Raw genomic sequence first — 23,049 nt, forward strand, 5'->3', positions numbered from 1 at the left:
AATCAGCTATAACCTATGTCACTTTTAAAGGCTTGGGAAATAGGGTGGCTATTTGTCCTGCTTTCTACTGGACTGTCCAAGTAGTGGCAGGCCTGGTCCCTACCTAGTGCTGATACAACACCAGATGTCTTTATTCTCTGTATTTTCATTCTAAATGCCCAACCCCCCTCCGCTTTGGCTCTTGCCACTCAGTACAAGGATCAGAATTAGCATACTTGTTTATAGGGGCTTGGAAGGGGAACCCAAAGGTTTTGGAGTTAGAGTTGGGGATCAGGTATCCCCCCCCCCCCCCCCCACACACCGAGAAGTGCTGTAGATTCTACAGACTTCCACAAATAGATCCATATGCTCTCACCACATTACATTATGTGACTGGCATAACATACTTATTGGAGCATATGTCTGGAACTTTTGGGTCAGCGAAGGGGCATCTGGTGTCTGTGAAACCAAAATGTACCTCCTTATCCCCCCGCATGAAAGCCCCAGCTCATTCCAGGAAGCAGAGGAGATGTTCGTGTTCAAGAGAATGGGTCAATTTGGGGGTAAGGGTATGACTCTCTCCCAGCACTTCCTCCCTTTTCCCTTCACCTTTTTCCCTGAATATGAGCATTTTTTATAGCATTTCAGGTGCCATTTTTGAACTGGGCACAGAAAACAATTAATCGATCAGTGGTATTGACTGAGCAATTACTGTGTGCAGAGTAGTGTACTAAGCACTTGGGAGAGTATGATACAGTAGAGTTGGCAGACATGGAGCTTATAGTCTAATGGGGAAGACAGACATTAAAATGAATTACAGATAGGGGAAATAGCAGAGTAAATGGATATGTACATAGGTGCTGTGGGACTGGGGGTGGGATGTGTATCAGAGTAATTAAGGGGTACACATATAAATGCATAGGTGATGCAGAAGGGAGGGGAAATGAGAGTTTAGTCAGAGAAGGTCTCTTGGAGGAGATAAAGATTTTAGTAGGGCTGAAACACTAACTCTGGGTAGAGGCCATTAGTAGTTGGGGAATCTGGAGCTGATCTGAGATTTTCCAGGTGTACAGCAACTGAAAAAGGGGCTGAGAAGCTGACAGTAACACCTTACTTCTCTTTTCCCTCTCCCCAGTTCGGGTTACAATAGTTCACAATAGTGTGGCATTCTGACTCCATAAGTTGAACTTTCCTAATATCCTGATATCCTGCCCATCCACAACACTTATGCACTTATCCTTCTTCTCTACTATTTCTCCTATCTGTAATTTATCTTAATGTCTGTTTACCCCTGTAGACCATAAGCTCCTTATGGGCACTACCAACTAATTCTATTGCATTGTATTTTCTCAATCCCTCTGCACACAGCTAGCTCTCAGTAAATACCATTGATTCATTAGACAAATGGGACCAAAACCTTTCAGTGTCAAACTTCAATTCATTTTGGCCCTAGTGTTGGAGGAGTTTACAAGGAGGTTGTGCTTGGTTATTGTAACAAGTTGTAGGATGGAAAATTGGAATGAGGGAAACAGATGAGAATTGTTATTAACAGGTATGAGTTCGTTTAGTTGATGAAGAGACAAAAGATCCAAGAGAACGAGTCAAAGAGAAAGGCAGTAACAAAGTGGCAGGCAGCCCGTTCACCCCAGTGGGGTACGAGTGACTGCTGCCCCGACCCGAGGCTGCCCTGCCAGTTTTATTGGTACAGCAGAACTCAACACTCGCGCAGGGTGCCCAATCGGAGCTACACACATGTAGGAACAGTAGCCAATCAGTAAGCACTTGCGTGGTCGCATGACACTTGACCGGTTCCTGTAACGGTTCCTGTCACACCCTACCACCCCACAAAAGTGGCGCGTGCGCGAAGTTTGAATGGGTCATGTGACAAAGGCAGCCATCTTGGAATAGTTCACGTGACACGAAGGCAGCCATCTGGAGGTTGGCTTCACCATCGCCATCTTGGGGTTGGCCTCACCATCGTTCTCAAGCGTCGGCAACAGAATGCAGCTCTGGCATCCTTAAGACTTACCTTTACGTACAGTCCCCTGAGTACTGAACGGTAACAGAATGAATCATTCACACAACCAATTGTGAGTGCCTTCATGGAATGACTGTTGCTAGGTAAAATCGATTCAATTCCATTTTTTCTTCCAGGTCTCACCATCAGTACTGTCTGTTATGGACTGATAAAACAGGGTGTAACAAAGTGTAACAAAGGCAATGTGCACAGAGGGTAACATTATGTAGACGTTCTTTTAAGATTTAGTAGCAGCAGTTTGAATATATATTTCTCTAGGTCTAGTAGTAGTAATAGTATTTGTAGTAGCAGTAGTAGTAGTAATGGTATTTATTGAGCTCCTACTATGAACAATGTACTGTACTAGATGCTTAGGAAGAACAATGGAAGCACAGGAGACATCCCTTCCCAAAAGGAATACATGCCCTAATGTAAAAGACAGAAATGTTCACAAGCAGTGGAATCAGAATAAATAGCATTGCTTACTCAGGCGAATATGCATATATACACAAGTGCAGAGGTTGCGTGGCTCAGTGGAAAGAGCCTGGGCTTCGGAGTCAGAGGTTATGGGTTCGACTCCTGGCTCTGTCACTTGTCAGCTGTGTGACTGTGGGCAAGTCACTTAACTTCTCTGTGCCTCAGTTACCTCATATGTAAAATGGGGATTAACTGTGAGCCTCACGTGGGACAACCTGATTACCCTGTATCTACCCTAGCGCTTAGAACAGTGCTCTGCACATAGTAAGCACTTAACAAATACCACCATTATTATTATTATTATTAAATAAATTCATAAATGCAAGAGGCTAAGATCATCATAACATAGCAGATAGAGTACAGGCCTGGGAGTCAGAAGGTCACGGGTTATAATCCCAACTCCACCACCTGTGTGACCTTAGGCAAGTCACTTCACTTCTTTTGGCCTCATTTACCTCATCTATAAAATGGGGATTGAGACTGTGAGCCCCATGTGGGAGAGGGACTCTGTCCAACCTGATTTGCTTGTATCCACCCCAGCGCTTAGTACAGGGTCTGGCACAAAGTAAGCATTTAACAAGTACCATGATTATTATTGTAATTACCAAGAAGTGGTTCCTGAACCACTGGGGGTGCTCTGAAAATCCCACCTCCTCCAACAAGCCTTCACTGATTATTCCTACCACTGTAAACCCAGTCATATAATCCCATCCATCATCTGAATGTATTTATTCCCATCATCAGGCATGTGTACATTGATTTATTCACTGTTTTATGCCGTCGAGTCATGTCCTACCTGTTGCGACACCATGGACACATCTCTCCCAGAACGCCCCGCTTTCCATCTGCAATCATTCTGGTGGTGTATTCATAGAGTTTTCTTGGTAAAAATACGGAAATGGTTTACCATTGCCTTCCGCGCAGTAAACTAGAGTCTCCGCCCTTGACTCTCTCCCATGCCGCTGCTGCCCAGCATGGGAGAGTTTTGACTTGTAGCAGATTGCCTTCCACTCGCTAGTCCACTGCCCAAGCTAGGAATGGAATGGGTATACTGCTGCTTGACTGTCCCTCCCATAGCCGAGACTGGTAGAGACTGGAAACTCTCCAGGTGCGACCCTGAAAGAGGGGTTTACTCACATAGATATAATTGTCTGGATATGTCAACTATTGCTGCTAAAAAAAGATCTTTTATTTCCTCCTCAAAAAATGGTTGGGGGGGTATTTGTGCGGTCAAGTCAATTATGCAAATAAATAGGTATATTTTTGTGCTAATATTCCAATGCTCTTTCTTTTTAGGTATTTGACTGCCACTTCCTCCCTAATGAAGTGAAGTACACTCATAATGGATGCCCCATCTTAGATGAAGATACAGTTAAAATTAGGCTATATAGGTAAGAAACCTGGAGTCTTGGCCATCCTTATAGGTGTTTTCACAGAGCACTTGCCTTATTTAGAAAGGTCTGAATATATGAGTGAGGAGGCAGGAAGTGATATTGAAAGCAGGCAAAGCCCTCAGGGAAGACCATTCTTTGAGACTCTAAAGATCAGCAAGGGTTTTCAAAATTATTATTGGGTTTTGTGCCTGTGTGGAGTTCAGAAATGTAAAGGAAAGAAATATGTTTTCCCCCACATATGTGAGGCAGTTGAATATTCAATCCTGAGAAAACATCAATGATACATTTAAAAAAATTGGTGAACTGAAGAGAGAATGGAAAACTTTATGATTAAATCTCAGATTTTGCAGTCCCTCTCATATAGTAGGGAACTGGAGTGCATGACTTTCCATCCAGCATGAATCAGGAGCTAAATTTTGCCACCCTGAATTTCCCTTACCCACAGGGTAAATGAGAGCTCCCCAGGTGTCCAGAGTGTCAGCAAGGGAAGGATCCCATTCAGCACACAGTAGTGGTGCTCTGCCAAGCGATTCTGTTAAGAACTGCAGCTGGAAGAACTTGGATGTACAGCTCATCAAAACCATTACAAAGTCTCTCAGCCCAAAGGGCTGCCAACGTAATCTGATCCTTCCTAACACTTACTTTTGAGCTCTTCCTGGGCTTTGCGAGGGAAGACTCAGTGATAATGGAGTAAAAAGATCTTAGCATTATTGTGGTTTCAACTCTCAAAACATTGGTCCAGTGTACCTAGTCAGCCAACCAGACTTGAAAAATGCTGGGTATCATCAGACAGGATATAGAGAACAAAGCAATAAGCATCCAACTGCCACCTTTTAAAATCACAGTACCACACATCTGGAATGCTAGTGGGAATTCTGGTGATTACATATTAACTAAGCCATAGAATGGGAGAAGTTAAAGAGTAAAGCAACTAACATTATCAGGGAAATAGGTAAGCTTCCATAAGAGAATAGATTGCAAAGATTGGGACTTTTGAGATAGGAAAGATGAAGGCTGGGAAGAGTCATAAAAGAAGTTTACAAAATCTTCAGGAGTGTAAACAAGGTGAACCCAGATTTTCACTCACCAAATTCCACAATCCCAGCACCGTGGTGCACCACTGACGATTTAAGGGAGTAGATTGAAAAAAATCTAAAAGAAAACTTTTTTCATACATATGAAATTCATTACCCAGGAAGTTGTGCAAAGAGAAAACCTCAAACGGTTCAAGAAAGCTTTGGAAAAATTAATGAGTGAGAAGTCCAGAATAGGTTACTAGAGGGAAAGTTTAAGGATGGTAAATGGGGTATTCCTAACCATGTGGTAGGATGTCAAAAAGGGCAGCTATCACTCTGACTCCTCCAAACATCTGCTAGTGCGATTGTTAAAGACTACTGACACATTATTATCATAATGGTATTATCTGAGTGCTTGGGAGAGGACAATTCAATAGAGTTGGTTGACACGTTCCCTGTCTGCAACGAGCTTACGGTCTAATGTGGAGAGTTCTGACTCAGTAATGTCACTCCATGTTTTCGTGTCAAGAAGGTGTGAGGTAGGAAGGGTGGGATGATTACTGCCTTCTCAATGTGGCATATGGAGCTGGGTTGGGCTATGGATAATTTATTATTATTTGTGGTATTAGGCACTTACTAAGTGCCAAGCACTATACTAAGCACTGGGGTAGATATAAGATCATCAGGTCAGACCCAGTCCCTGTCTCACAGTCTAAAAGGAAGGGAGATCAGGTAGAGAAGCAGCTTGTCTTAGTGGAAAGAGCACGGGCTTGGGAGTCAGAGGTCATGAGTTCTAATCCCGACTCCACCACTTATCAGCTGTGTGACTTTGGGCAAGTCACTTAACTTCTCTGTGCCTCAGTTACCTCATCTGTAAAATGGGGATTATGACTGTGAGCCCCATGTGGGACACCCTGATTACCTTGTATCTACCACAGCGCTTAAAATAGTGCTTGGCAAATAGTAAGCACTTAACAAATACCACCATTATTATTATTATTGAATTCCCATTTTACAGGTGAGAAAAGTGAGGTAGAGAGAATTTAAAGAACTTGCCCCAAATCACCCAGTAGAAACATGGTGTAGCTGGGATCAAAACCAAAGTCCTCTGACACCCAGACCCATGTTCTTTCCACTAGGCCACACAGATTCCCTGATTGTCCCTCAGCACCTCATTTATTACCTCATTATAGGTCAACTGAATAACTCCTGTTGTTTATTCTTCTTCTAGCCCTGACAGCAGCCTGACAGCCGAGGTGGTTATTTGGCCGAGGGGTTTTAGTTAGCCATGGCTTGATGTTATTCTAACCACCCCTGTCCTATCCTTTTCCATTTCATCCTTCCTCATAGATTTACAGAAACAGAAACTTTCATAGAAACCTTCATACTTCGGATTCAACTTCTGGAACCTGACTGCCACATCATTCGGATGACCTCCAGGACTCTGGAGGTCTCTAAGTTCAATGGCCTGTCTGGAGTGATCGATAAGAACGTACTTAGTTTTGAGTATGAAAGGAAAATCGGTCTGGAGTGCACCATCAGACTAGAGCCTCTTGAAACTCACCTACCAGCTCACGGGCACGTTGTCATCATGGAGCCCCAAGAGGAACCTTGGGGTGATCAGCCCCATAGTTTTTTCCCTGGATTCCGTAAGCCCTGTTTTAATTACCTTAATCCATCCCCACACACCATCTAGGACACATTTACAAAGAAACCTACAAAGATTGTTGGCACTCATCCTCCACCATGGCAGTTAACTTGGGACACAAGCGAACCTCAGAATTAAAGGCGGTGTTTGATGTGGAGATTGATGTGGATTAGCCAGGGTTCAAGTGGGATTCTCACAGGATCTTAAATGGGTCTACCAGTACAGATTCCCCTAGCCTCCTTGGCAACCCCTTTATTTTCTTGAAAAAATATATGTGTGTGGGGGGGGAGTTGGAGTGTGCCTTTGGGGGTCAAATTTGTGTTCAAAAGAATATTTTGAGTATCTTTGCATTTCAGAATACAGAATTGATCCCAAATGCTCAAGTGGGAGCTGTACTATAGGGTTGAAGAAAATTGAAAACCTCAAAGTGAGTTGTGAAGAGTTCCTGATCATGGAGTTGAGATATCAGCACCTGGTTCCTCCTTCACCCAATGTTGATTACATCTCTATCAGACTGGACCTCATTGATAGCAGGAGTAAAACCATATACAAGGTAAGATTCAGGGGTCCTTGGTTTTCATATATTTTCCAATCAATTCATAGTTGTATTTACTACCAAAATCAGCCCTCTTAGCAGCCCTCCTTGAGCATCTCATTGAAGCAGCCAGGAAACTGTTCATGGCACCTGATCATGGAGGTGGGCATTGGAGGTCTAATGAAATGGATTTCTTCACCTCATAAAAGTCATATTTGCTTTAATAATAATAATAATGTTGGCATTTGTTAAGCGCTTACTATGTGCAGAGCACTGTTCTAAGCGCTGGGGTATACAAGGTAATCAGGTTGTCCCACATGAGGCTCACAATCTTCATCCCCATTTTACAGATGAGGTAACTGAGGCACAGAGAAGTTAAGTGACTTGCCCGCAGCCACACAGCTGACAAGTGGCAGAGCTGAGATTCGAACCCATGACCTCTGGCTCCCAAGCCCATGCTCTTTCCACTGAGCCACGCTGCTTGGAGCAAGTTGCCCACTTCCTCCCAGGGAACCCCAACAAATTTGAAAAGCATCGTGGTCTGGTGGATAGAGCACTGGCCTAGGAGTAAGAAGGATATGAGTTCTAATCCCAGCTCCACCACTTGTCTGCTGTATGACTTTGGGGGCAAGTCACTTCACTTCTCTGTGCCTCAGTTATCTCATCTGTAAAATGGGAATTAAGAGTGTGAGCCCCATATGGGACATGTCCAAACTGATTAGCTTTATGTACCCTGGTGCTTAGTACAGTGCCTGGCACATAGTAAGCACTTAATGAATACTATAAAAAATTCCTGGTTGAATGGATAAATGTATCAAGGAAAAACTCAAAGATAGAGTTAGTAACTTTGTAAACTTTAAAACTGTCATGTGTTCAGAATTATTCCTCTTCAGTTCATTTTCCTCCAGACATGATCATTTCTGCCTCTTTAGCATCAATCTGTCAGCACCCTCTTTTACATTTACCCTATTTTGCAATTTGAGCCAGGGACCAAATTAAGACTAGAATTTAGATCTCCAAACTCCTCATTTTTAATCTGCAACTTGCCTTTTTTGTTATCTTGGACAGTCTTTTAACTTCTCTGTAAAATGGGGGATTCAATATCTGATCTCCCTCCTGCTTAGACTTTGAGCCCCATGTGGGATAGGGACTGTGTCCGGTACAGTTAACTTGTCTCTATCCCAGCATTTAGCACATAGTAAGCACTAAAGAAGTACTTGCTTTTATTCCTCTCACACTTTGCCTCTCTTTTTCCAGTCCGAAAATGCATGGTTGCCTATTCACATCAAGGGTGCCATTCCGAACCAGATCCCCAGAGCTGCATTCATGCCTTTGTATATTCTGGAGGTGGATCAGTTCATCTTGAGCCCCTTGTCAACCTCGACTGTGGACTGTGACGATGACGAGACACCCAAATCCTTGTTGGTGTTCAACATAACTGCACCCCCTCTCCAGGGCTATATAACTCATCTGTCTGACCACACTAAACCCATCTCCTCCTTCACTTGGGAAGATCTAAACGAGATGCAGATTGCTTATCAGCCCCCAAACAGCAGCCATACGGAGAGGAGGCATTTTGAGGTAATAAAGGGAAGGAATAAATCTTGTGTCTGTTTAGCATTTTAAAATTCTGGAGCTGTACAGGCCTTAAGAGGTTATCTAGTTCATCCCTCTGCTCTCAGGCAGTCCAACGCTTAAATTGTTTCCAGATGTTGAGCAATACCTTTACTGCTTTGGAATTTATCACTTTTATATGTTGCCTTCGTTGCTTAATAGCATCTGAGTTCATAGAATGATCATAAGAATTCTGGTGTACAGATAGACAACACTGTAATGTCTTGTTTACTTACACACATAGACACACAGACACACAGTCACACACACACACACATATATTCCCTTAATTACCCTCCAACCTAGAGACCCAAGTCTAGCACAAACTAAGAAGAAGAGTGGTGTATTTGGAAATTATCCATATTTAATTGTTCCCAGCAGAGAGTGTGCCCTTCCTGTCTGTATCTTGCCAACACATGTCTGTTTATTTAACAGGTGGAGTTTGAGGTTCATGACTTCTTTTTTGAAAGGAGTTCACCAATTACTGTCCATATCTCCATCAGAACAGCAGATACAAATGCCCCAAGAGTCTCTTGGAATATGGGTGAGACATTGGGTTCAATTTTGGTCCATGGACAAACTAAACTACTGACATTGAACTAAATAGAAATCTTGAATGGTTGTAGCACCTTATATGTTTTAGAGTTAACCTGCAAATAAAACATCACTGGGAGAGGCTCTGCTTGAGACCACTGGGGTTCCTGAGTTCCTAGGGCTGAAAAAGACCCGATGAAGTCATTAAATCCCTCCCTCTGTCCTCTTGTGGGACCACGCCTAAACCAGCCCAGATGGCTGAGAACCTAGATGGCTTTGAAAGATCGTAAGGAGCTCATTCCAACCTTCACTTCAAGAATGTTTTCCTTATGTCAAACCTAAAGCCTAATGTCACACATTAAGTCCATTATCTTTTATTCTATTCTTAGAGGAGATGGAAAACAGATGGTCACCTGCCTCTGAATGCTAAGCCTTTGTAATTTGATGACGATTATTTCAGTGGCAAGAAAATACTCTGGGTTGGTAGCTTTTAAAAGGTAGTAATAGCAAAGCTGAGATGAAGCTGTGGCAAAGGAGACTATGTAACAAAAGTAAATGTGCACAATTGGAAAATGACATGATCCTGTGAAATTGTAATTCTTAATAGAACAGGAAAACATGGACTTCAGTTATGTAAACTGTCACGATTGAATGCATTTTTGATAGTTTAGGAATGTAAGATGTGAGTGTCCCAGAAACTCAACTATGCATCTTTAGATGAGTTAAAATCCTTCTTTGGGGATAGTTTACTGTAGTTCAAAGAAAGGGGAATTTTATTTGGACTACATTAAACATAGCAAGGGAGCATAACAAGGGTCTGGGAGCAGAAAATACTATAGGTTCTCACCAGTTCCCTAAACTTTCTTCATGAATTGCCCTATTCTCATAGAGTAGGATCTCAGTCGCAGTTGCAGAAAAAGAACACAGAATGAAAAATACAAGAAATGACTATCTCAGCAGAAGCAACTGTTTTTCCTACTATAACCCAGCCCGCACACTTTGCTCCTTTAATGCCAACCTACTCAGTGTACTTTGATCTTGTCTATCTCACCTCCAACCTGTTGCCCACATTCTGCCTCTGGCCTGGAACACTTGCCCTCTTCATATCCAACAGATGATCATTCTCCCCATCTTCAAAGCCTTATTGAAGTCATATCTTCCCCAAGAGGCCTTCCCTGACTAAGGCCTCATTTTCTCTTCTCTCACTCCCTTCTGCACCACACTAGCACTTGGATTTGAATCCTTTATTCACCCCTCCCTTAGCACCACAGCATTTATATATATATAAATATGTATATTTTATATATATATTTATTTTATATTTAAAGAAATATAATTTATTTATATCAATGTCTATTTATCCCTCTAGACTGCAAGCTCTACACACAGTAAGCGCTCAGTAAATATGATTGATCAATTGATTGAGCAAGTCCTTCCAAGAGCAATTGCATAAGCAAAACAAAAGAGGAGGAGGGTTGCTAAATGGATCTGTCATCATGGAAACAAAATGAGAGAGAGGGAGAGAGAGAGAGAGAGAGAGAGAGAGAGAGAGAAAGAAAGAAAGAAAGAAAGAAAGAAAGAAAGAAAGAAAGCAAGCAAGCAAGCAAGCAAGCAAGCAAGCAAGCAAGAAAGAAAGAAAGAAAGAAAGAAAGATAGCACCAGTGAGGATCCTTGGAGCCACAGAAACCCGAGGAGCTTCTGTTTCTTAAATCCCCTTTTCCCCCTGCCCTCTCACTTTTTAACAATCCAGTCAGCCGGTGACTGACCATCCATGAGAGAGGTATTGGTTTTCAGCTCTCAGTCAATTCAGCAATCAATCGTATTTATTGAGTGCTTACTGTGTGCAGAGCACTGCACTAAGCATTTGGGAGAGTACAGTATAACAATATAACAGACACATTCCCTGTTCACAATGAGCTTACAGTCTAGAGGGGGAGAGAGACATTAATATAAATAAATTACAGCCTTTCTGCCAAATTAAGTGATCGTGAGGAAATGATTTGTTGGTGGCTCATTAGTATTTTCAGCTGCACTTGCCAAATTAGTTCTCATTGCCATCATCTTCAAAAATGAAGGGTGGCTCTACCTATAATCCTTATGTAGGAAGGGCAGTCTCATGTCATTCCTGTGAAGGAAAGATTTTAGTAATTTTATTGGACTAGTGGCTAAATCAATCAGTGGTATTTATGGACTGCTTCCTTTGTGGAGAGTAGAGTTAATATTCCTGGAATTAACATTTGGTGGATATTAAATGCTTTTAAAGAACTATTTAGATAGTTCTTTGGGTGTCATTTTATTTATATTTTCTTGTAACTTTCTCTTAAAATGGATGGAACAATCAGTTCTTCTAGAATGCAAGGATTACAGTCCTGGTGAACTTCTCATTAAGAAAAACGTGTTCCAGGGAGACTGACTTTTCTTTTTTGTCTTTGGCAGGTCTGAATCTTCTGGAAGGACAGTCTCGGCCCGTCACTTGGGAGCAGCTTCAGATAGTAGATAATGATGACATCAGCACTGTCCGTTTGGTTACAGTAGATGGCTTACAGCATGGACGACTCACTGTCAGAGGTAAGCAGTCATTCTCTGCTTGCTAAATGGAAGCATACTCTCTCAAGAGCTTAGTACAGTGTTCTGCACACTATAAGCTACTCCGTAAATATGAATGATTGATTGATGAAGCATTTGTTCTGAATTAGAATGCTTTATGAATCACTGAAGATTTTTTGCTATTTTGTGGTGTTGGCAGAGCTTCACTGTGCATTAATAATACTTTTGGTGGTGTCTGTTAAGCATTTACTATGTGCCAAGCATGTCCTAAGCCCCGGGCTAGATAGAGGGTAACTAGGTCACCCCTGTCCTACATGGGGCTCACAGTTTAAGCGGGAGGGAGAATCCCCATTTTGCAGAAGAGGAAATTGAGGCACACAGAAGTTGAGTGACTTGTCCAAGATCACACTGGTAAGTGGTTGAGATTAGAACCCAGGTCCCCTGATGTCTTTCTCAAAGCATCTCTCCTCACCTTGCCGCCCTGTCCCCACTTCCCACTCTCGATGATCAGGTCTCCGCTCTCAACTCCACCCTCTCTACTCATCTCAACTCTCTCGCCCCTCTTTCCCTCCGCCGCTCGCGCTCCACTAACCCACAGCCCTGGATCACCTCCTCTGTCCGCCTCCTACACTCCTATGCTTGAGCAGCTGAGCGCTGCTGCTGAAAGTCCAAGCACCGAGCCGACCTCACACACTTCAAATTTATCCTTTCCTGCCTTAACTCTGCCCTCTCCTCCGCCAGGCAAAACTTCTTCTCCTCCCTCATCGACACCCATGCCCGTCATCCCCGCCAATTGTTCTGGACCTTTAACTCTCTCCTTAGGCCCCCTGTTCCTCCCCCTCCCCCATCTCTCACCCCCAATGATCTGGCCACCTACTTCATCACAAAAATCAACACAATCAGGTCTGAGCACCACAAAGTCAGCCCTCTCCCTCTCCCCTCCCCCCCCACCAACCCCCTCCCCTACTTTCCCATCCTTCCCTGCAGTATTCTCAGAGGAGATTCTCCCTCCTCGCAAGTGCCACCCCCTCCACCTGCACCTCGGACCCCATTCCCGCTCACCTTATGAAAAACATCGCCCCTGCCCTCCTCCCTTCCTTAACTTTTATTTTTAACCACTCAGTCTCCAATGGCTCCTTCTCCTCTGCCTTTAAACATGCCCACGTCTCCCCCATCCTAAAAAAACCCACTCTCGACCCCACTTCCCCTTCCAGTTATCACCCTATCTCCCTACTACCCTTCCTTTCCAAAATCCTAGAACGGGTCATCTACAATCGCGGCTTAGAATTCCTTAACTCCCATTCTCTGCTGGACCCCCTCCAATCTGGCTTCCGTCCCCTCCACTCTACCGAGACTGCTCTCTCTAAGGTCACCCATGACCTCCTTCTTGCCAAATCCACTGGCTCCTACTCCATTCTAATCCTCCTTGACCTCTCTGCTGCCTTTGACACTGTTGACCATCCCCTCCTCCTTCATACCTTATCTCACCTTGGCTTCACGGACTCCATCCTCTCCTGGTTCTCCTCTTATCTCTCTGGCCGGTCATTCTCGGTCTCCTTCGCAGGCGCCTCCTCCCTCTCCCATCCTTTAACTGTTGGAGTTCCTCAAGGGTCAGTTCTTGGCCCTCTTCTGTTCTCCATTTACACTCACTCCCTCGGTGAACTCATTCGCTCTCACGGCTTTGACTACCATCTCTATGCAGATGCCACGCAGATCTACATCTCTGCCCCTGTCCTCTCCCCGTCCCTTCAGGCTCACATCTCCTCCTGCCTCCAGGATGTCTCCACCTGGATGTCTGCCCACCACCTCAAACTCAACAGGAGCAAGACTGAGCTCCTCATCTTCCCTCCCAAGCCTGGTCGTCTCCCAGACTTCCCTATCACCGTGGATGGCACGACCATCCTTCCCGTCTCTCAGGCCCGCAATCTCGGTGTCATCTTTGACTCATCTCTCTCGTTCACCCCACACATCCTATCCATTACCAAGACCTGCCGGTTTCACTTTTACAATATCGCCAAGATCCGCCCTTTCCTCTCCACCCAAATGGCTACCTTACTGCTACAGGCTCTTGTTATATCCCAGCTAGACTACTGTGTCAGCCTTCTCTCTGATCTCCCTTCCTCCTCTCTTGCCCCGCTGCGGTCTATTCTTCACTCCGCTGCCCGGCTCATCTTCCTGCAGAAACGATCTGGGCATGTCACTCCCCTTCTTAAACACCTCCAGTGGTTGCCTATCAACCTCCGTTCCAAACAAAAACTCCTCACTCTAGGCTTCAAGGCTCTCCATCACCTCGCCCCTTCCTACCTCTCCTCCCTTCTCTCTTTCTACTGCCCACCCTGCACGCTCCACTCCTCTGCCGCCCACCTCCTCACCGTCCCTCGGTCTCACCTATCCTGCCGTCAACTCCTGGGCCACTTCCTCCTGCGGTCCTGGAATGCCCTCCCTCCTCACCTCAGACAATCTAATTCTCTTCCCCTCTTCAAATCCCTACTTAAAACTCACCTCCTCCAAGAGGCCTTCCCAGACTGAGCTCCCCCCTTTTCCCCTCTGCTCCCTCTACCCCCCCTTCACCTCTCCGCAGCTAAACCCTCTTCTCCCTGCTTCTCTCTCCTCCTCCCCCTCTCCCATCCCACCCCCTCAGCACTGTACTCGTCCGCTCGACTGTATATATCTTTACCACCCTATTTATTTTGTTTATTTTGTTTAATGAGATGTACATCACCCTGATTCTATCTAGTTGCCATTGTTTTTACGAGATGTTCTTCCCCTTGACTCTATTTATTGCCATTGTTCTTGTCTGCCTGTCTCCCCGATTAGACTGTAAACCCATCAAAGGGCAGGGACTGTATCTGTTGCCGACTTGTTCAATTCCAAGCGCTTAGTACAGTGCTCTGCACATAGTAAGTGCTCAATAAATACTATTGAATGAATAAGGCTATGCTGCTTACGTGCTGTACCCTACCGATCTTTGTTTCATGTTACCGATTTTTGTTTCAATGTTTCGTCTCTCCATCTGTGTATGTCGCCAGTCTCCTTTCAACCCTTTTATTCTTAGATAAATTAGATTCTTAGATAAAGGAGAAGCAGCATGGCATAGTGGATTGAGCGTGAGCCAGGGAGTCAAAAGTTCATGGGTTCTAATGCTGACTCTGCCACTTCTCTGATGTGTGACCTTGGGCAAGTCGCCTCACTTCTCTGTCCCTCAGTTACCTCATCTGGAAAATGGGGATTGTGACTATGAGTCCCCTTGTGAGACAGGGACTGTGTCCAACTCGATTTTTGTGTATCCACCCCACCGCTTAGTACAATTAATCTTATTAATTATTATTAGATTGCAGGTTCCCAGAGAGACAGGACCATGGCTAAATTCCCACCTGCATTTTCTTTCTCAGTGCTTAGAACAGTTCTCTGCACACAGTAAGCATTTATTAAATACTATTATTACTACTAAATATTCAAGCCTTTATAGGAGGTGGAACATGAACACAGGGGATTAAAGGAATGCGAAGTCTATTCCAGTAACCTTCAACTTTCTTAGAACTCCATTTCCTTCCATATTGAGGGCCTACATTTCCCAATATTCTTTAGACACTGGAAGAGTTGGGTCTGGCCAGTAGGAGCGTAGGAGGAACTGGGAGATACAGGCAGAGTGTCTGCACCTCAAGAGAGGAGGTTGAAGCTCCACTCCCCCCTTCCCATCTCCACCAGTGTTGGGCACACTGCAGAAATCATTTGGTGTCTCTTAGTCTTCTCTGGTTTGTTTGAAGTGGGCAGAGGACCTGTATTTCTGCCAGTCACAGGATCCTCTAACTCCACAGCAGCAATTCATTTCCAAAGCTTGGTGCCAGCCTGGCTCAAGAGGGAAGCATTTAGTTCAATGTCAGTAATACTTTAAGATTATGGAGTGCCTTCTTTTGAGGAGCCCCAAGATTCCTAATAATATGCTCTCTAGATAGGGACTGATTATAATTATTCCCAGAAAAAGACACTGACAGAGAAAAAAATAGATTCACAACATACTCATCCTGAGCCTACACTGCCTCCTCTGAGTGGCTGTGAGATGCAAAGTTGTTAGGCAGTTTCCTGTCCTGTACCCTGTAGTATAATTGCAGGTGGTAAAGGGAGCCAGGCTCAAGAAAGGAAAAATTTTTGAGATTTCAAACACAGGGAAATGAGTTGTTAAGTTACAACTTCCTTAGTTTCCAGGGGTGAGAGCAGCTTTATTTGGCTGATTCTCTTTCATGACCCTCCAAGTGCAGTTCTGTAGGGGTTGCTGGTTGACTCTCTATGCCCATCTTTGACAGAGCCCATCTCTACTGTTTTTGTCAGGAGGGAAAGGCTTCATTTTCACTGTGGCAGACATTCAGGCAGGGGTGGTTCGCTATCATCATGATGACAGTGACTCCACAAAGGATTTCATGGTCTTCAGGATTTCTGATGGTCGCCACAGCATTCGCCATAAGTTTCCCATCAACATCCTGCCAAAGGATGACAGCCCCCCCTTCCTCATCACCAACATGGTCATTGAACTGCACGAGGGACAGACCATCCTAATCCAAGAATCCATGCTGCAGGCTTCTGACATGGACTCCAGTGATGACTATATTTTCTTTAACATCACCAAGCCTTCCCAAGCAGGAGAGATCATGAAGAAGCCAGGACCAGGCCTTATTGGTAAGTTTGGGGGCCTCTAAAGCGAACTGGAAATTTCCCCCTTTCTATAGTTTTCTTGAGATACATCTTCCCGCATCTGAATGTAAGCTTCCAGGAATAGGCTTCACAGTCAATCAGCCCTCAAGTCACCTAAATCTTCAAAGGGTATTACTGACCTTATACCTTCCTTCACTTTAGGAAATAATGCCACTTTCAGTTAGATCCTAACTACTCATGTGACAAGACCGATGTATAACCTGCACACCCTGCCACATTGTTTGAATGTAAAGAGAGATCTTGCGCTGATGGGTTTGTTCTGTTTCTCTTTTTGAGCCTTCTTGGCAACCCCATCTTGTGAAATCTCTGCTTGAAGCTGGTCTGTCTGCTGCAGTGGTTTTCCAGTTCCAAGACCTTATTGTTGATAATCTCATCCTGCCATTTGGTATTTGGTTTAGTTAGCAGATAATGTTGGTAAAACTGCTCAGGAAGCTGGATTAGTCTTCTGGGCTAGATCCAGGGCTCATGGACATATGGAAAGAAGGTTCGCTACCCTAATAAGCTTTATAGACCTTCCACTTGGTATGGACCATGATGCCCTGTTGTTTCCATACTCTAACTGCAGTCAGGCTATGCTGGGCCTTTGAAATTTTCTTTACTAGCTCCCTATCTATTTGTGCATTGTTAGCTAATTTACTGCCTAGGTAGAAGACCTCAGTGACACTTTAAAAATCTTTAGTTGTGTGTATGAATTTATAGATGCAGATTGGTACAAAGGTCTATGTAACTATTACCAATCTAAATACATCCAACATGCAAGATGAGAAAAAGGGTTCTATAAAGTTCTACCAGGAATTCCCAAAGTGCAGATCATGGGTAAAATGTGGCCAAGGAGGTCACTTTTTGATAGTCTATAAACATTTGTAAAAATATAATTACATATGCTAATGTAATAATAATGTGGTTCTAGACTGTGAGCCCGTTGTTGAGTAGGGATTGTCTCTGTTGCCAAATTGTACATTCCAAGCGCTTAGTACAGTGCTCTGCACACAGTAAGTGCTCAATAAATACAATTGAATGAATAATGTGCTTAAAAATGTGAAAAAGTCCTACATATATTATAAGTATGTGCACTAAGCTCACAAAAATGTGTCAGCCTTTAATGTAGAAAAATACCACATACTGCCTGATACTATAAAAGAGCACAATACATAATGAGAACATAGGCGTTTGTATCAGAAAATGTCATTCATGGTGGTATCTTTGAACCATCTATATTATAACCCATTCTATTGAATCAGTGGTTTCTGTAACCCATTTTTTTTTCACAAAGTAAAGTCCTCTAGGAACACAACTGTAGGATTTTTATAGGACTGGGTGTGCTTTCAGAAGATCAGAGAAGCAGCGTGGCTCAGTGGAAAGAGCCTGGGCTTGGGAGTCAGATGTCATGGGTTTGAATCCCAGCTCTGCCACTTGTCAGCTGTGTGACTGTGGGCAAGTCACTTAAATTCTCTGTGCCTCAGTTACCTCATCTGTAAAATGGGGGTTAAGACTGTGAGCCTCACGTGGGACAACCTGATTACCCTGTAAAACTAACCCAGCGCTTAGAACAGTGCTCTGCACATAGTAAGCGCTTAACAAATACCAACATTATTATTATTATTAAGATCGGGTCATGAAAGAAGAGGAAATGAAAGTAGAGCCAGGCAGTGTGAGTAGGAAATAAAAGGAGACTCTGCCACTTGCCTGCTGTGAGACCTTGGGCAAGATGCTTCACTTTTTTGTACCTCTATTTCCTCAACTATAAAATGGGGATCCATTACCTGTTCTCCCTCTCACTTGGTGAGCCCTATGTGGGACAGGGACTGTGTTTAACTTGTTCATTTTGTATCTAATACAGTATTTTCACATAAGTGCTTAAAATACTATTATTAGCATGACTATTATTATTGCAAGAGATACATGATGTTGAAGGGATTGTCTGTCATGCATCAATCATATCTCTCACACCGACACTCACCATCAGTACAATTAGAGTCAGTCTTGAGTCAGGAGGGCAGCACTATACAGTAGTTTTTAAAGTCATCACAAGTGCTATGGTATATTTTATTTAGTTTATGTTTAGTTAGTAAACTCTGGGTGCAGGCATTTTTCTAGGAGCCCCAGTAGGTATATCGGACAGAGCTCATTGTGGGCAGGGAATGTGTCTGTTTGTTGTTGTATTGTACTTTCCCAAGTGCTTAGTATAGTGCTATGCACACAGTAAGTGCTCAATAAATATGATTGAAAGAATGAATTTATTGGTAAAGATGGACCTGATATAATAGACCTAGATGTCATGGACAGTGTTGTAAAATACATGGCATCTGTGTCCTGGCAGGTTATCCAGTCTCTGGCTTCCTTCAGAGGGATCTCTTCCATGGTATTATTTACTATCATCACCTTGGTGGGGAAATCTTTGAGGATTCCTTTGAGTTTGTCCTGTATGACAGCCATGATCCTCCTAACTTCTCAAAGCCACAGGTAAGAGGACATTTTGGGGGCCTTTTAATAATAATAATGTTGGTATTTGTTAAGCGCTTACTATGTGCCGAGCACTGTTCTAAGCGCTGGGGTAGACACAGGGGAATCAGGCTGTCTCACGTGGGGCTCACAGTCTTAATCCCCATTTTACAGATGAGGTAACTGAGGCACCGAGAAGTTAAGTGACTTGCCCAAAGTCACACAGCTGACAAGTGGCCGAGCCGGGATTCGAACCCATGACCTCTGACTCCAAAGCCCGTGCTTTTTCCACTGAGCCACGCTGCTTCTTTTCAGATATGCAGACTCACTTCTGGCTCAGCTTCAGTCCTTTGGCATTCCATGGTTGCCTGCCAGGTTCTACCTACTGCCAGCGTGTCAAGCTGCATGCACAGCACAATGTACTCACAATCATCATGTCACACCACATGCACAGCGTAAAACCACAGTCATGCACAGCATTTTGTGGAAGAGCATTTCCCTGCCGTTGGCTCTTAAACATTCTTCCTCTGATATTGCTGCTGCCTGAGTGACCGCCCCTCATCTGAGCACCCTTGGGTAGAAGGCAACGAATGACTGCTCCACTGACAGACCACTTTAGTCCTGGCATCATCTTTGAGGAAAGACATGTAGCAGTCATCTTATTACTTCAGCGTCTCTGAACCCACAAACCAACATGAAAGTGCTTTTTGAATTCTCTCATGGCAGTGAGGAATTCATGGGTCTTATTTCTTTACTACCTCAGCGATCTAAGGCAGAAATGTTAAAGGGCCTGGGTTCTAATCCTGGCTCCGCCACTTGTCTGCTGTGTGACCTTGGCAAGTCACTTAACTTTTCTGTGCCATGGTTACCTTATCTGTAAAATGGGGATTAATCAATCAATCAATTTACTGAACGCTGTGTGCTAATTGTACTAAATGCTTAGGAGAGTACAGTATAACAAAGTTAGTAGATACGTTCCTTGCCCACAGTGAGTTAGAGGGGGATAGAGGCATTAATACAATACATTATGGGTATGTAAAAAAGTGATGTGGGGCTGAGGGAGGGTGCAAATCTAAGTGCAAGGGCGATGCAGAAGGGAGTGGGAACAGGAAATGAGGGCTTATCTGGGGAAGGCCTCTTGGAGGGAATGTACTTTTCATAATGTTTTGAAGATGGGAATAGTGATGATCTGTCGGATATGAAGAGGGAGGACTTTCCAGCCATAGTAGGGATGTGAGCGAGAGTTCAACGGTGAGATAGGTGAGATCAACGTACTACAGGGAGTAGGTTGGCATAAAAGGAGCAAAGTGTACAGGCTGGGTTGTAGTAGAAAATCAGGGAAGTAAGGTAGGAGGCAAGGTGAATAAGTGCTTAAAGTCTATGGTAAGGAGTTTCTGTTTGATGCAGAGGTGGATGGGCAACCACTGGAGGTTTTTGAGGAGTGGGAAAACATAGACTGAATGACTTTGAAGAAAAATGATCTGGACAGCCGAGTGAAGTGTGGACTGGAGTGGGAAGAGACAGGAAGCAGGAAGGTCAGCAAGGAAGCTGATGCAGTAATTAAGATTGGATAGGATAAATGCTTAGATTAACATAGTAGCAGTTTGGATGGAGAGGAAAGGGTGGATTAAGACTGTGAGCCCCATGTGGGACATGGACTGTGTCCAACCTGATAATCTTGATCCACCCCAGCACTTAGTGCAGTGCCTGGCACATAGTAGGTGCTTTACAAACACCATTAAAAAGATAGTAGTAGTATTCATATTAATTTATGAGTCTAAGAAAGAGTCTGAATGGTAGGAAGTCACAAAGCAGTTTCTTAAAACAAATATAGCATATTTTTAATGATGAGTTTAAGTTAAAGCGTCTTTTTTCCTAGGTTGGTATCATTGTCAATCGATCAATCAATGATATTGAGTGCTTATTTGGTACAGAGCACTGTACTAAGCACTTGGGAGAGTACAAAACAATAGACTTGTTAGTTACAATCCCTTCCCACAAGCAGCTTACAGTCTAGTTAAGGAGACAGACATTAAAAAAATAAGTACCTTTCCTCCCTCCCACTTAGACTGCGAATCCCATGAGAGACAGGAGTGGATCCAACTTGTTTATCTGGTCTCTACCCTAATGTTTGGTATAGTGCTTGGCACATAGTGAGTGATTAGCAAATGCTAAATTATTATTATTATAAATTAAAGATAGGGGAAATGAGAGAGTACAAAGATATAAACACAATTACTTTGGAGCTGGGGATGGGGTATCAAAGTGCTTATGTGGTACAGACCCAAGTGCCTAGGAGACACAGGACGGAGGGAGTATATGATTTAAATAGGATTTTGAAGATGGGGAAGGTGGTGATCTGTTTGATGATGGTCAGCATTGTCATCATTATCATTGACATCATCATTGCAGGCATCATCAAACCCATATAAAGGCTAAAAAACTTTACCAAACTTTCTTGACTTGGATCTTTAACCTTTAAGCACTCAATATTCACCCCACCCTCAGCCCCACAGCACTTAGGTACATTCCTGCAATTCATTTAATGTCTGTCTCCCCCTCTAGACTGTAAACTCCTTGTGGGCAGGGGACATGTCCACCAACTGTTATATTGTAGTCTCCCAAGTGCTTAGTACGGTGTTCTGCTCACAGTAAGCCCTGAATATATATGATTGATTGATTGACTAATTCCTAAAGTCTTACTCCTCCACTTCTTTCTGATGTTCGATGTAGCCTTTGCCATTCGGTTAGGAGGAAGACTCCAGTGAAAGGGCCAGAGTAGGAGGGTGAGTGGCGGAGAATCCAGAATCTAGGGAAGTGACTGCCGGGAGGAACTGAGACAGCTAGGGATGTGTGTACCCTACCAACTCTACTGACTCTGTTGTATTGTACTCTTCGTGGCTCACTGGAAAGAGCACGGGCTTTGGAGTCAGAGGTCATGGGTTCGAACCCCGGCTCTACCACTTGTCAGCTGTGTGACTTTGGGCAAGTCACTTAACTTCTCGGTGCCTCAGTTACCTCATCTGTAAAATGGGGATTAAGACTGTGAGCCCCACGTGGGACAACCTGATTCCCCTGTGTCTACCCCAGCGCTTAGAACAGTGCTCGGCACATAGTAAGCGCTTAACAAATACCAACATTATTATTATTATTATTACTCTTTAAGAACTTAGTAGAGTGTTTGGCACACAGTAAGCACTCAATAAATATCACTGATTGATGTGTGGTATAAGAACCAAAGTGGAAGACATTTGCTTGAGGAACTACTGCCGAATCCCTTCCCTCATCCTTCATTTGACCTCCTGTTGTATATCTGTCAAAATCCAGTGTGAGGATCCTGGTTTAAATTAGTGCTGAAGACCCGTCTGTACATAAGCTGGTTTGATAGATCAGATAGGTAAATATTTATAAAAGGACGACAGAGATTAGTAAGACTCACTGATACTTGCGCTGCATCTGTGCAGAGCTTTGACTTTGAGGAATACATGCTAAGCTCCTATTTCTATATAGAACATGATCATCATTTTTAAGAACATAAGAATATAAGGAAGCCATTTTTGGTTGGCCAGTGGTACTTCTAGGTCAGTACTAGGTCAGTAGAGAAGCAGCATGGCTCACTGGAAAGAGCACGGGCTTTGGAGTCAGAGGTCATGGGTTCGAACCCCGGATCTACCACTTGTCAGCTGTGTGACTTTGGGCAAGTCACTTAACTTCTTGGTGCCTCAGTTACCTCATCTGTAAAATGGGGATTAAGACTGTGAGCCCCACGTGGGACAACCTGATTCCCCTGTGTCTACCCCAGCGCTTAGAACAGTGCTCGGCACATAGTAAGCGCTTAACAAATACCAACATTACATTATTATTACTCAAACTCCAACAGTGAATCAAAGTGCACTGGCAGAATATTGTCATTGTTTAAAATAGAAAAATCTGAGCCTTGTATTCCTCTCCCATGTGGAATGTTCATTAAGTGTTAAAGAATCTCATTTTAGATCTCAAAATATGTGTTTACTGAAACCCTAATTTCCAGTGCATCACTGAAATGAGAATGAGTAGATTTTTCAGATGCCATTTCATTTCTTGAAAGAATGAAAAAGAAAACTTCAAGGAGAAATGACATGCCTTTAGGTAGAGGG

General features: G+C 43.6%; 1 protein-coding gene across 9 annotated transcripts in view; it reads left to right on the plus strand.

Moving 5' to 3' along the window:
• FREM1 (FRAS1 related extracellular matrix 1) overlaps positions 1 to 23,049 on the plus strand; it is a 157,972-nt gene that overhangs the window by 49,649 nt on the left and 85,274 nt on the right. For all 9 annotated transcript variants that reach the window (XR_003756015.2, XM_029055735.2, XM_029055733.2 and 6 more), the window contains exons 3-10: positions 3,770 to 3,864; positions 6,234 to 6,532; positions 6,888 to 7,084; positions 8,324 to 8,647; positions 9,116 to 9,224; positions 11,651 to 11,782; positions 16,091 to 16,435; positions 18,792 to 18,934. Coding sequence is in view for 8 of the 9 variants with exons in the window: in XM_029055735.2 (XP_028911568.1) it covers positions 3,770 to 3,864; positions 6,234 to 6,532; positions 6,888 to 7,084; positions 8,324 to 8,647; positions 9,116 to 9,224; positions 11,651 to 11,782; positions 16,091 to 16,435; positions 18,792 to 18,934 (1,644 nt within the window). In the remaining variant the exon portion in view is untranslated. The remainder of the gene's footprint in view (positions 1 to 3,769; positions 3,865 to 6,233; positions 6,533 to 6,887; positions 7,085 to 8,323; positions 8,648 to 9,115; positions 9,225 to 11,650; positions 11,783 to 16,090; positions 16,436 to 18,791; positions 18,935 to 23,049) is intronic.

The sequence above is a fragment of the Ornithorhynchus anatinus genome, chromosome X5 (genome assembly GCF_004115215.2).
Source record: "Ornithorhynchus anatinus isolate Pmale09 chromosome X5, mOrnAna1.pri.v4, whole genome shotgun sequence".
NCBI classification, from domain to species: domain Eukaryota; kingdom Metazoa; phylum Chordata; class Mammalia; order Monotremata; family Ornithorhynchidae; genus Ornithorhynchus; species Ornithorhynchus anatinus.